The sequence below is a fragment of the Sinocyclocheilus rhinocerous genome, unplaced genomic scaffold (assembly GCF_001515625.1).
Source record: "Sinocyclocheilus rhinocerous isolate Xijiao unplaced genomic scaffold, SAMN03320098_v1.1 scaffold276, whole genome shotgun sequence".
NCBI classification, from domain to species: Eukaryota; Metazoa; Chordata; class Actinopteri; order Cypriniformes; family Cyprinidae; genus Sinocyclocheilus; species Sinocyclocheilus rhinocerous.
The window spans coordinates 60,376-75,452 of NW_015661863.1; the positions used below are offsets into that span (position 1 = coordinate 60,376).

The 15,077-nt window shown below is 37.7% G+C and overlaps 1 protein-coding gene and 1 pseudogene across 1 annotated transcript; one reads left to right on the plus strand and one right to left on the minus strand.

The window, feature by feature from the left end:
* Window positions 1-978: 978 nt before the first annotated feature.
* LOC107726536 (MICOS complex subunit MIC13-like) lies at window positions 979-3,231 on the minus strand. Its single transcript, XM_016536159.1, has 4 exons — window positions 3,063-3,231; window positions 2,511-2,667; window positions 1,690-1,741; window positions 979-1,560 (listed from the first exon to the last, which is right to left on the minus strand). Exons 1-4 carry the CDS (start codon window positions 3,089-3,091, stop codon window positions 1,463-1,465), a joined length of 336 nt encoding a protein of 111 aa, XP_016391645.1. The 5' UTR covers window positions 3,092-3,231; the 3' UTR covers window positions 979-1,462.
* LOC107726534 (hydroxysteroid 11-beta-dehydrogenase 1-like protein) lies at window positions 3,090-7,525 on the plus strand (annotated as a pseudogene).
* Window positions 7,526-15,077: the final 7,552 nt, after the last annotated feature.

A 15,077-nucleotide genomic window follows, 5' to 3' on the forward strand; every position in this document is an offset into this window, starting at 1 on the left:
TTCGAAACTAAATCATCTGCGATCGTCTTGTCAGTCTCGCCTCACCTCACTCTTCTTGTCAGTCGGCTCGACTCACTCTCCTCACTGGAGAAATGAAACCTGATCTGTGATGCGACTGTTGTTCGGCACGCTGCATTGAGCATCCGCGTTCAGTTTTTAATTGTAGTGTCTGTTCTTTTACTGAAATAAATGATTTTTATTACTATAAAAAATCAAAACGATGGTGGGGGTCGGTGCCGCGGTGGGCAAGTGACGCAACCGGTGTTGCGGCTTAACACCGGTATCACCGTCAACACCGTCTATCGCGGCAAGCCTACTGTCTATATCGTTAATGTTAATCAAAAAAGAAAAGAGAAAGAGAAAATCACTCACTGCTCTTGATGGTATCATTTTTTGTAGCTTTTAAAGAAATTAGTGTAGTCCTTAATAAGCTTGACGACTTTTTACTTTTATTAGTTATGCTAGTAGGGACTACTGTTTTTACTTTTCAGTAACTTGCAAAACTGTCTTTAAACCCAACATGAAAAACAATCGTGATAAGGTCATAGATTAAGATATGATATTTTCGCCATATCGCCCACCCCTGGTTCTTGTCATTCGCTGCATTTCCTTAGTTTAACGGACTTCTGCTTAACTATGTAGGCCACATTGCACAAAACCCACAAACCCCTAATATGTTTCCACGCACATACATGCTCTTTAATCAGCATGTTCTGGTAAGACGACATGTGCGGCAACTTTCAAAATGAGTCAAAACGTGCAGAAAGGAGCTGGGGTCTATCTCGACATGAATGCAGCATTACGGTGTGGTAAAGCTGAAAAGTGTTACTAAGTAAAGCTTTCATGTGGTTAGAACCTATATAGATTGACTCCAAGCTTAACTTCCATAGTCTTGTAAGCAACAAGCTATAGTATAAAAAAAAAATAGTTGTTAGCAAACACATTCATGCAGAAGAACTACATCCCTCAAAATATTTGACATGATTTATTTTACATCAGACAGAGCAACATGGAATTCTAAACTATACAAAACTTTGCAGTCCTTTAGTGCCTATATAAAAAGGGTGAATTTCAGATGATTCAAGGGGAAGATCAATGCCAGAACAGAACACTTCCAGAAAGAGATTTCTTAAATAAATAAAAGAGTTGAATAACAATATACATACAGAACACACTTACTCACTTATATTATGATCTTCAAATTATTTTTGACTCCTCTCAAAGCTTTACAACGGTTCTGTTATTTCTGTTACCAAAGGGAAAAAACTGAAAAACTGAACAGTTTGGTTTGTACCATTATTATATTCATAACTTTAATCATTCAACTTGTTGTTCCTCAAAACTTAATGGACTTTAGTCTGTGACATATATGCAAGGGAAAACACTTCATGAAGTGAGTAAGTCTTCTCATCCACTGAAATGTTTCAATAGCAACTTATACTAATTTTACAGTTCTAAATGCTCATTTTGTGAGGTCTTTAACGTATTGGAGGCCTTGTTTGGTGTAGTCACTAACTGTGGATGGGGCGACTGATAGGGCATGGATAGACTTCTGGACCCCTGAGTGAAAAAATGGAGCGATCACAAGACTACATTATATTCATATTATATACATATTAAATTTACATTATGTGTGTGGTAAAAACTGATTATATACTAACATCTTCCACCAAATACACTATCATTTACCTGAGTTCCATGCATCCAGTGGTGAGAACTCAATTTTGGGCGTGGCAGGAAGCTAAAATATATCATTAAAAAAAAAAACATTAAAATAAAGTGACTTGAAACAACATTGAATAATACCACACAGACAGCACCATAAGAAGTATCTGGTCAGCATTACACATCAGTTACAAAACTACACATATACTACCATTCAAAAGTGTGAGGTCAGTAAAAAAAATGTTTAATGTTTTAAAAGCTTATGCTCACCAAGGCTGCATTTACAGTAAAACAGAATTATTGTAAAATACTGTGAAATATTATTACAATTGAACTGTTTTCTATTTGAATATATTCTAAAATGTAATTTATTCCTGTGATGCAAAGCTGCATTTTCAGCATCCAGTCTTCAGTCTCACATGATTCTTCAGAAGTTGATTTGCTGCTCAAAAAAATAATTTTTCTGCTTCATATTTTTCTGAAAACCATTATATATATTTTCCAAGATTCTCTGGTAAATAGAAAGTCCAAAAGCATTTTGAAACCGAAATCTTTTGTAACATTATAAATGCTTTTACTGTCACTTTTGATTAATTTAATGCAACCTCGCTGAATAAAAGTATTAATTTCTCAAATAAATAAATAAACTTTCTTGGCACAAGCTTTTGAAAGCTAGTGTATTCTTATACCTGCTGTCACACCTTTGTAAATAAATATCAGGTAAGTTCTCATTGATGACTTCAGTGCTGTCATCTATCTTACTTTAAATACCCTTACACCGCATCAAAAGTCAAAGGCTCTAATTTAGGTTTCATTAATAAACTCAGTTTCAGAACTTCTCATACCTCGAAGCTGAAATACTTCATCCACTCCTCTACAGCAGGTGGGAAGGCAGCTTTAGCTCGACCCAAGGCGACAGATCCCTCTTTACCATCTCCAAGAAGTCCTGAATCATATGCAACGTATAGGGCGCCACCTGCAATGGTCACTTTTGTTGCAAACCTGAAACATACATCAACACAAATTCAGCCAAAGTCAAAAGTCACAATGAGATAAACAGTAGAGATGTTTGCAAGCTACTTGAGTTATGAAACAAACAATATTAACGTTTTAGCTTAACTAAAATTCAAAACAAAAAGCCAATATTTCATGTTTACACTCCTTATGTTCTTGCTAATAAATATACTTGTTACTAGCAGACTAGCTCTCCTTCACCTACCAATAAGATAGCTACTCGAATACATGCTATTTAATTTTATTTAATTTATAACTAATACAAATATTATAAAACTATATAAAATATAATAATGCACAAAATATGCATAACTCTCAAGCCCAAACACACTTGTAAGCTAGCTGCTAATTAGCTGCATATACAACAACGCAAAAATACTAACTTGACTACAGGCAAAATCTTGGCAGCCATGGTCCTAAAACCAAAGGTATGCTATATAGCACAAAACTGTGAAATAAAACCCTGCTTTACAGGATATTTTGCTTTATCTTGACAGCGAACTCCACTGACAAGGGCATATGCTCCAGCAGAACGAGCTGGTAGCAATAAAGTTCGTTTTGAATGCAGTAAGACTTTCACTATCCGCACGTTCGACAAAACAAACGTCTGGTAAATGTTAAATGTGGTATAAGTAATTTGTAAAATTAAACGATTTAAAAGCAGACGATTGTAAAAGTTACTTTAATAGATGTGTTGTGTTATTTATTTGATGAATGTGCCGCCATAATAATTCGCTGAACTTAATGTCAGCTGCTTTGTTTCAGTATTATTATTTAATTGTATTTATCATTAAAATATGAATTTAACGTGATATTGTGATCTAAAGTTAACAGGATAACGTTATTTCTATTAACTTAAACGACAAAAAAGTTAGTACTGGATAGTTTAGCCACGTAGTAGGCTAGTTACTGAAAATTAATCTAGCCTAACATGACTTTCGGTTTTTATTTCCTAGCCAGTCATTTTGTTCTGAATTTTAAAAACACACATACACACAAAGAAAAACAACAACTGGATTAAATAATAATAATAATAATACAAATAAAAACCGGTCTTTAATATCCCGGTTATATACAGTGTGCATTTATTGCTCACAAGATTATTTGCACCACATAAATCGTATTGTACTTTGATATGACTCCGCCTTTTGACACACATATGATCCGGTTCTGCTAGTTCGGTTATAGCAACTAATGATTTTTGACAGTTGATTGGTTCAACTGCATAGCCTACTTCTGTGCATTTTAATCTTCCAAAGATTTCCTTAAATTAATCTTTATGCCAAGTTACTGTTGCTGGGCAGCATATGCGTTGCTTTCGTTGCGGTTCGATGGAGTGCTCCATCATTTAATAAGGGTGAGTTGAATGACCTTTCTGTTTATTTACGTGTTATACAATTTAATATTCGTATAACCTGTAATACCACATAAAAGTCATGTGCAAGACCCGTGATTAGTCAAACCAGGATTTAGGAAGAATAGTTTTTTTCCCCTTCCTTTCTTCTGGCAAGATTTGTGTTGGACCTAATACTGTTAAAGGGGTCATATGATGCGATTTCAATTTTTCCTTTCTCTTTGGAGTGTTACAAGCTCTTGGTGCATAAAGAAGATCTGTAAAGTTGCAAAGACTAAAGTCTCAAATCCAAAGAGATATTCTTTATAAAAGTTAAGAGTCAGCCACACCTACCTAAAACGGCTCGTTCTAACACACCCCACATGTCTACGTCACGATGTGAGAAGATTTGCATAACGCCGCCCAAACGTTCACGCAATCCTCACGCTAGCCCCCGGCCTCTGCTCACTGTAGGCCGCCGCCAATAGACGAGTGTGTTTAAGAAAGAAACATGACCTGAACACTGTTGAACTGACAATTCATAACAGTTTTAATATGGAGTTGATTATCTCCCATTAAGATCATTGAAAATTGATTTTCTGCATTGGGCAATGTGATAGATAATCATTGATGTCCAACATTTGATAGTCATCAACATGAACTTGCATGATGATTATAAGAGTGTCCCACAGATCACCACATATTTTCTCATTTATAAATATTGAGTACTTTTGCCAAAATCCCCACCAAGAATCAGTCAAGGCTTTAATTTACCAGGCCACTATGACATTTATGCAGTTAAGGATGTGTGACAAGCAAAGGAACATCTCTGTCCTGCAGCAGTTGTACCACCTTGTTTTACCCTCAAACTAATTACTGTTACCGCAGAGCGTTTGTTGGAGTACAGAGAGGCTATTGGAGAAGTTTAATATAACTTGCTACCCACAATCAACCTGAATAATGGGAAAAGGCCATACATACAATCTTTTAACAAACTGATAAACTGTGATAAACCTAGAAAGCTTAGAAAGCTGGATTTGTCATTTAACCTTTATGGACATTAACTACACCATTATGGCATTATGAGGCATTTTATGCAATGACTGTCATTTGTCTACACTCTCGCATAGCCATGCCTTCAGATTGGCGGTAGAAGTTCTCGACTCCATAGCAGATTTCATTGCCCAAGAATCACCCATCTAAGCGACATGTAAAGCAATGCTTGTTCTGTTCAACATCATGTTTAGTGGCGTGAAAATGCAAAGTCGATTTTAAAGACACACACATCTCTCTGAAACCCTGTAGAATTCAACCAATCAAATGATGACTTAGAAACTCCCAAAGTGTGTCGCATTTTGTGTGCCTTATGCATCAGACGTTCACCCAACGGTCGGTGGGGCATGCAAATAGCATCACTGGTGATAAAGGGTTCTATTGACATTTGCTGCATCGCTCACATTCAATGTAGACATGGTGTTAAGGGCTGTTTCTATTATATTTCTATTGTTTTTCTACATTAACGTGCTAGACAGACATGTTTGACAAATGCACTCAAATTCGTGCATGATACAGCATTCTAAAAATGTGGCGCTCAACTTGAGACCTTTTTTCCCCATTTGACTGCCTGCATCTCGCATACTGGGTGAATGGCCCCATAGTCAACATCATACTATGAACTGTCTTTTTTAGAGTCCTTGAAAGGTGCCAGGGTGCTGGTGACTGGCGCCAGTACTGGCATCGGTGAGCAGTTGGCGTACCACTATGCCCGTTTAGGAGCCCAACTCGTTATCATGGCGAGGAGAGGAAATGTCCTAGAACAGGTGAGTTGGGTTTTCTTCTTTCATTCATCATTTACATGATTCACGGATATCTGATTGCTTCATTCATCTCAACTCAGGTTGTGAGTAAGTGCTTGGAAATGGGGGCTCAAAGGGCCTTGTTCATCCCTGCGGACATGGCGAGCCCCTCCGATGCTGAAAGCGTGGTGCAGTACGCCATCGAACAGCTTTGGGGTCTGGATTACCTGGTTCTGAACCACATCAGGCCCAGTCCGTACAGAATGTGGAATGGAGACGTGGAGCATACACGATGGCTGCTAGAGGTGTAGAATCACAATGAAAACAATTTGTATTGACAATAGTGACTTTGTTAGTTCCCCCAAAAATGAATGTGGACCAAAAAGGACATACTGTAAAAGCAATGTAGTTCTCAGATCTTATTCACACTTCTTTATTGTAATTTTTGGGTGAAGCATACATGTTACATTTGATGCCATATAACTAAAACATGTGATTGATTTGTCATTCATTTTATACCTTCTTATAGGTGAATTTTCTTAGTTACGCACAGATGACTCAGAAAGCTTTGCCAACTCTTGAAAAGAGTAACGGATCAATAGTTGTTGTTTCCTCTCTGCTAGGTGATTAAAATATGACACTTTTCTCACAATTGTCACTGGTTTAACAAACAAACAGATGCTGGAATAACGTCCAACTCTTTTCCACAGGAAAAATGTGTGGCCCCTTTGCTTTGCCGTATGCCGCAACAAAGTTTGCACTCAACGGTTTCTTTGGAGGCCTTCAGCATGAGCTAGCTATGCAAAAAAGCAATGTGTTCATAACCATCTGCATACTCGGCCTGATCGACACAGATAGCGCCATGGAGAAAATCAAGTAAGAACAAGCTAACATCAAGATCTTTGTTTCTCTATGCTAATAAATGCAATGCAAATTTACAGTTAAATTAAAAATGGACTCAATTTCTGCTCATGAAAAACTTTTAGACAAAGAAATTAAAAGTAATTCTGAGAAATTTGGGGAGGGCTATAAATATAAAAATATTATTTTTTAATACCTCAAGTGTAAGATGAAACACCATTGAAAAGGAATCAAACAACAGATAACGAAGCGGCAGAAATTAATAAGCAAACTTCATGTCTCCAGGCCAGTAGATGGCAGTATAATGTCCAAAATAAAAAAGAAAATATATACAAAGAAAAGAAAGTGAAACATGAACAAAAAAGTTCAAATTTAACAATGTTTAATACGGTAGAGTTTAAGTTTTGCCTAGTGGTGCTAGCTCAGTACTACTCACAAACAAACTGGCAGACAAAGTCTAATTTGTGGTCATATATAACCCTTATGCAACTCAAACATGATCACACATTACCACTTGAGTTACTGATAAAAGGCTAATTCTTCATATCTCTGATGTGTTTAATGCAGAGGTTACATCAATATGACCGCCTACCCTGCACTCGAAGCCGCCTGGCACATTATCGAAGCTGGAGCGTCTCGACAGTCTGAGACCTTTTACCCTTGTACACCTTCTACGCCTGTCTCTTCAGGGATTGGTTCCCCTACTTCAGGGATCAGGCGATTCAGAACTCCTACACATATAATCCACAAGTTAATAAGGAACCAGTTACTGGAAGCTGACAGTTTCATCGAAATCTATGTGTGGAACAGCATTAGCCGTTAACGCATGTGCTTTGACACACCAAGCCCTGGTGCTCATGAGGGTGTTGAGTTCTTCTCCCTGTTGTTAAAAACCAAAAATAAAGCTTTATAATGAAATAACATTTAACCTGCTGAGAAATATTATATGATTAACTAATGATTGCTATCAGGATGTAAAGAGACTTTCAACCAGCACAACAAAAACAATGTTTCTGAAGACAATCACCTATTGGTGATTTGTAGTACATCATCAAGAACATATTGCTGCTGTAAATATTAAAAGAGTTTAAACATTGTGTATTTTGTCTGTTCACAAACTTTATGCACATTTTGGCAGAAGCTGTTTGTAAAGTCTGTTAAAAACATATGCATGTAATCAGGACGTGAAACGGAAAATGTTTTGTCTGTGTAGACTAAACTACTTCACTTATGTAAAGCACTCTGAACTTACATCATATTTTCTTATCAGTTACACACATTATCGATGTATCAGATATCGATCTGAGGCGAATATTTTGTATAGACACGACAATAAAGACGTTCCACTAAAAGCTTGCCGCCTGAGTTTTACTGCTGATAAAATATAACATTCAGAGCATACGACATTAGATAATGAGAAGTTTCAAGACATTTATGGTGTTTTAGACAAAGATTGCATCCATAAAGGCACACGTTGTCTGCGTTGTAGTAGGCCCTACCCGCAGATTATGCAAATCAGGTAATACCGCGAACACAAAATCTGCTTTGATTTACATACTACTATCACACTTCTGAATGTATAATTACAACATTGAGTTACGTTAAACCTCTAAAGAATTGCTGAAAGGTATTTGCACCAGAATGCATTTGGATGTTATAACACAATATGTCCGGAAGAGGGCAGCAGTCTCTTGACAATGGCGACAACAAACTCTTTTACTTGCACGTGTTCCCCTTTCACCGTCTCAAAAGTTCGTCCAGTAGGTGGTTAGATTGTATGACCGCCAAGATTAAGACTTTTCTCTTCTGAGTTGAGTCCTTCATTAGAGAGATGCTCCACAATAATTCCCTGCAATTATTACGGGTGGGTCATAATATATCAAATTCACAGAAGAGCTAGATTAACTGAAATTAAGCCAGGCTGTATCAATTCTCATGTACTTGACTGGGTTTAAGAGGAGAAATCAAAGCCAGAACCTCCTCCTACTTAACGTGCACTGCCTTACGCATTACACATACACTAGGCTATCTCTTTTTACTCACACTTTCCCCTTCTCTCTCAGACACACACCCACACATGCCCACATACACGCTCATGATGGGGCCTCCGGGGGGGAAGGAACAGGCCCGGCTGGCTGGGATAGCAGCCAGTAACACCTGCAACAGATTAGAGCTCCTAATGCTGAGCAATAAATCCCCCTCCCTCTCCAGCATCACCATGGACATGAACTGAACAAACTATCTATCTATCTATCAATCTGACTGATTTGTGAAAAAAATTGTCCTTATGAGTCGGATCTATTTTAATGAATCAGTTGATCCAGTTTAGGAAATTAGTCTGAACAATTTAATGAATGTCTGTCTGTCTGTCTGTCTGTTTATCTATAAATCTATCTATCAAGAAGTTATGACTGATTCATGAAACAATTGTTTGGATCTATTCAATAAACCAGTTGATTCCGTTCACAAACAGTTTGAATTATTCATTCTTGATTTAACATTCCGTCTGTCTATCTAGGCATTGATCTAGTCAGATTTGTTCCACTAAAATAAATTTTCATGTTATCCAAACATTTTAAAATCTTAAGAAAAAAGAAACACTTTAAATTTATCTAAGCAAATTTAATGGCTATCTTAAAATTTAACCTCCAAAATCCAAAAGACCCCCAATTTTCCCAATTAGCAGAATCTAGAAACAGAACCGCTGTTGTTCTGGACCCAGATTTCCTGTTCCCTGTGAGACAGTACTATAGTTAAGCGGTGAGACGCTGGAGGGGGTGTTTGCAGTTAGATGAAAAGGGTGTGTTAGCCCACCCTCTAGCCTCCTAACCTCCCTCTCTCCATGCTTTTCAAAAAGCACACAATGGTTGACACCTGTGTCCTTTCAGAGCGGCCACTGTTATTGTTTACACACTCAGCGGAGGGGAGGAAGAGGCCACAAGAGCTGTGAAGCGGGCCAAAGCTGCAGCCCTTTACCTCCCTCCTTCTAATTAGGACACTTCACCCAGACCCAAACACGCACTAGAGGTCTGTGTGAGTTTGTGTGACTGTGCCTCTTCATTTTTGCACTAGTAATTAAAGTTAAAGTAATATGATTTATCTATCTATCTATCTATCTGGACAGGTTATCTGATTCATGAAAGAACTGAAAAGACAAATCTTTTCAGTAATTTAGTTGCTCTAGTTCACCTAAACAGACTGAATATTGTTTTCACAAATTAAATTGATTATTATAGAGGTCAAATATCTATCTATCTATCTATCTATCTATCAGACAGACAGACATATGTACACAATTACTGATTTATAAAATAATTGTTCTAATGTGTCAGATCTTGAGACATGAGTCAAATCTTTTTCAGTGAATCAGTTTATCTAGTTCACCAAAGCAGTCTGTCTTAATACTATGTTCACAAATTACACTTATTCATTCTATTCACCTACACTATCTATATATGAAGAGGTCTTTGCAAAAACAAATAACTCCATTTTTAACAATTTTCAAAAATCATGTTTTTTCATTGTGCATTCCAGTTAATCTCAATTAAACTGCAGTTGGGTTATTTTGATTAGGTTAAAGCTAATACAATAAAAAACAGAGTTATCTGTTTTTGCAAATAAACTCTTCATATGAAGATAAGTAGTGATACATGATTCACGAAATAATTGTTCTTATGAGTCTTTTCAGTGAATCAGTTCACCTAGTTTACAAAATCAGTCTGGAGTGCAGTGTTGCCAAGTCCCTGGTTTTACAGCGGAATTGGGCTTCTAACACTGTTGCCGCAGGTTGTTTTTCATGTCCGCGGGTTGAAGCAACATCAATAATGCGATATTTAGCCCCTGAAATGTAAATTTCACTGGAGAACCCCGCCAAAAAACATATATTTTACCCCCCGGAACGCGATTTTTAAAGGGGGACCACGTTCGAAACGCCATTGGGCTAGTTTTGAGTAGCAATTGGGTGGTTTTTGTTGTGAACACCTGGCAACCCTGCTGGGGTGCGTTTCCCGTACAACAGTGTAACTCGCTGATTAACCACCACGATGCATTGTTGTGGAAACAAACTACCTAGTCACGACTGTTTCCCGAACATGGTCGCATCTCCATCGCTTGAATCATATTATAGTTAAACAATATAGGGCCATTGTTAATGAGGTCACACGCATGTTGTAAAGTAATAACTAATGCTATTTAACTGATTAGAGATCTCTAAGATGCTGCTGTATTGAACATGGCACCTGATGACTAATTTACTATTTTTGTTCCCTGTCATTTTGCTTTATTTGATGTTTGATTCATCGCGGGGCTCCCTCTTACGTCATACTCCGTGGTTCCCTTGGGTATTTGTGCACATGCGCACTCGTCAAAAAGGGCACTTGTTGAGGACGCGCAAAAATACATAGATTAAAATGCATTTATATTTAGATAGAATGGCATATATAGATTGTATTGCATGTTAGCTTGCTTACTGTGCCCAAGAGCATATTTATTTAAGCCCATAGGCATGTCTTACTTACAAGAAACTATGCTTCTAACCACATGGGGAAGCCGTTGGGGATGGTTAGAGACTCGGACTCATAACCCAAAGGTTGCGGGTTCGAGTCTCGTACCGGCAGGAATTGTAGGTGGGGGGAGTGAATGTACAGCGCTCTCTCCCACATGTATTCCAACGACGCAAGTTTGTGACGCTGTTTGTGAATGTTCGTTTGAAAAATGGTTTAGAGAAACACTGAATAGTTGAACCATGTTGGTAACGACAGAACTTGCGATGTTGTTTTTTCATGCTTGCTACAGGAATCATTTGTGCTGTTGTCTGTTGGCTTGGCTTGTATTTGTGGTGATGTATTGATTAAATAATTAGGGGGCATCTGCCGTGAGTCTGACTGTGTTTGCAGGCATTATTTGGACATGTTTTCTCCCTGTATCTGAGCTTAATGAAGTCCCATGCACAATTACGCATCTTTTTGTTCCCTAGCCTTTCTCTTGCCCTCCTGTTTTGGGGGGCACATGGGTGGGGGTGGGGGTTAGATGAATTCTTCTTTCTCTCCCTGTCTCTTTTTCTCCATAAAGGAGAGAAAGACCAATTAACAAAGAATAAGAAGTGAACCGTAAATACCCTCAACAAGGCCCAGCGAGAAAAAGAACTAGCTTTCTCTCTCTATCTCTCTCTCTTTTCCCCCCATCTTCTATCCCTTCCACTTTTCACAAAGGGGAGGCTCAGAGCTTACAAAGTGCCAATTAACACTGAATGTTTGGCCCTTGCGCTTCCTTCCCGGAGCTGCTGACAGCGATGGTGTTTGGGTTAATACCGAAGGCCTGCAAAGAATTATAATTCTCCTCCTTCGCCCCCTCCCCCATCCCTCTCTCTCCTCCCATCCTCAATCCCTTTATTTTGTTTCCAATGGGGCAGTTTTACAGTTCAATGCACGTTCAAGGGGTGATATAAGATGACTTTCCAAAGAATTTCGTTTGGAGCAGAGGAAAGGGGCAGGGTAGGGGTTGCCATTGCAGTGGGGTGATTGGTTAAAGGACAGCGATCTAAAAAAAATATCAGACAAACACCTGAGGCTTCCTTTAGTTAGTGGTGTTTGGTAAGCATTTGAACACAACCCAATCACTAAGGGGGTGAACTGACTAAACGGCTGTCCACTGTAAAGGCCTGTTCACACCAAGGACGATAACGATAATTATATCACTTTAATTCAAGAGAATAACAGAGTCTACACACCACAACCATAATGATAATGACAAAGTAATGCTAATGATATCCTTGAAATCGCTTCCAAAATGTTTTTCTAGATGTTAAATGATAAAAAAAACATTGACAACCAATCAGAATCCACCCGAATTTAAAGTCTTTGAGCATTTAAAGGCCTATGTTCTTTGGGTTAAACTTTTAACTTAAGTTTACGTTAAGCGCAATGTTTTTTGTAATGCCATGTCACGCCAAGATGCAGCAAAAGATGCAAGACATGAGACGCAACTGAAACTAAAATCTAAAAACTGATGTAAATGGCACATACAAACGGTTTTGAAAGAAAATCTAGAAAGAAAATGTTTGTTTCAAATAATCCAGTCGTAGTCAATAATGTCCGCGACTGATCCACTTGAGCTGCTTGAACTGAAGCGGAACAGTGTATGAACTCCATTTAACTGATGCTCTTTGTCCACAAGTTAATTCGCTATATCAAACACATCCTATATGAGATTAATAACATATTTATGCAACAAAAAATTAGGCTAATGTTACAACTTACATCACATGCTAGTCAGAATGTACGTGAAAGTCACGTTGTAAATACGATGTACAGCATGACATATTTTACAATTCTTTATTACAAAACTGTTCTCAAGGACAGTTTTCAATTTGTTTTTGTTAAATATTGAAACGTAGAGTAATTTATTGCATATTATAATTTTGCTTTGGTGACTAAAATTAGATTCCATTCTGAACAGAGCAAAACTGTCTAAAAAGATGGCTAATGGACATTACTAACAAAGTAAAATTGAGCACCCTAGCAACCACACATCAATGACTGCAAATACGTGAAGCAGCAACGCATGCTCAGTAGTATATAGCTAGACTTCAGTGGGCGTCACCAAGCTGGTTTAGGTCGTTTTGTCGATTGTAAAGCAGTGACATGGCTGTTTCTCTTTTTTCCCTGGTCTAATAAATCAGCAGGCTAAATAAAAGAGAGGGCAAATGAGGTTAAACCCTTGAACATGCCCACGTCTCCAGTCTGGACATCCTTCACAGTCAATGTGGGATCAGTTGATCATCTGTGAAGATCACAGTATAAAAGGAAAATGTGACCTCAGATTAACCTAGTCTAGTCTTGAGTCTAAACGGATGACATTTTGCTGATGACAGTGAACTGCAGAGTATGTAATTGTGGTGAGCATGACAAAAATGGTAAGACAAAACTTTAGGTTAGACTTTATCAGTCTATGGGACTTTCCAATTAGATACTCACATACTGTTCAAATTTGCTCAATGAATAAATGTAAACCATCTCAACAATGTAAACACAACCTATATATTTTTTTTAACTAATAGAAATAAGCCTTTTTAACATGTGACAGGGACAACTAGATCTTCAGTGCTGGATTCAAAGAGACAAAATATGCATTTTCCCCTCCTCTTGTATCTGTTTTTGTGCCGGGCTGGAATTTCCCAAGTGTGTGTCGTGTGAAGCGCTGTCTGCTTGTCTGGGGCCTATCTGACCTCTTCAGGAAGGTGAGGAGAAGATAGAAAGAGTCTGAGAGAAAGACAAAGCTACAGAGAGGTTGGTCGACAAGTGTTGTTTGGTGCAGTGACTCATGAGACAGTATAAAGGGGTGATGTGAAGGTCAAACAGAGAAGAAAGAGGAAAAAGGCTCGTGAAGATTGTCAAGAATAGGTCCAGGTCATATAGGAAAAAAAAAACAAATATATATACATACATACATTTATATACCCTATACAGTATAAAAAGATCACTGAACACGACCATCATGATGTCACCAACAGTCGCTATCGATAATGTGTAAGTTATTTACTTTCACTCATTATAAACATAACTAATTTTATCAAAGTATTTATTATATTGTATAACTGGAATAATTATACATAGCTTAATCTTCACATATGACTTAGAGGCAAACATAGAGATGGTCAGTTGAAGACGGCGTGTCAAACAAATATATATACATACATATATATATATATACCCTATACAGTATAAAAAGATCACTGAACACGACCATCATGATGTCACCAACAGTCGCTATCGATAATGTGTAAGTTATTTACTTTCACTCATTATAAACATAACTAATTTTATCAAAGTATTCTAAATATTGTATAACTGGAATAATTATACATAGCTTAATCTTCACATATGACTTAGAGGCAAACATAGAGATGGTCAGTTGAAGACGGCGTGTCACCTCACACAGTGCGATAGCGGACCAATGGAAATGATTAAAGAAAATATCCAACATCTGGGAGCGATTCCCCCAGAAGACGAATTTCAAAGTGTATGCAAACGACAGTGTAAAAAGCAATTGCACAGGATCTACCAATTTGGTATCTTATTCACATCTTGTTCCGTGACTTTTGACCGCATGCATTCATACATTTATGCATGAAGGTACTGTGTCCCACACACATACACACTAGAACCTTTCATGTGCAACCTGTTGTCTCCTAAAAATGACCCTGAAATTGTTTAGACTGCACTGCATCCACTGCCATTGGCTTTGGACTTGTACAAAGAGCAGCTATGAACTGATTTATGATGATTTGCAAGATAATTATGTGAACTTTGTGGAAGTAAACTCTTCACATAAAAAAAGTTAAGCTCTAACATGTTGTTGATTATCACCTAAAAATAATCGAGGGAGAAAGGCATTGCAAAATTATAGCT

Coding starts and splice junctions, on each gene's coding strand:
- LOC107726536 (XM_016536159.1), bottom strand. CDS start 3,091: ATGGCTGCCAAGATTTTGCCTGTAGTCAA. Junction 1,742..2,510: donor TGAAGTATTTCAGCTTCGAG/GTATGAGAAGTT, acceptor GATATATTTTAG/CTTCCTGCCACGCCCAAAAT. Junction 1,561..1,689: donor ACTGGATGCATGGAACTCAG/GTAAATGATAGT, acceptor TTTTTCACTCAG/GGGTCCAGAAGTCTATCCAT.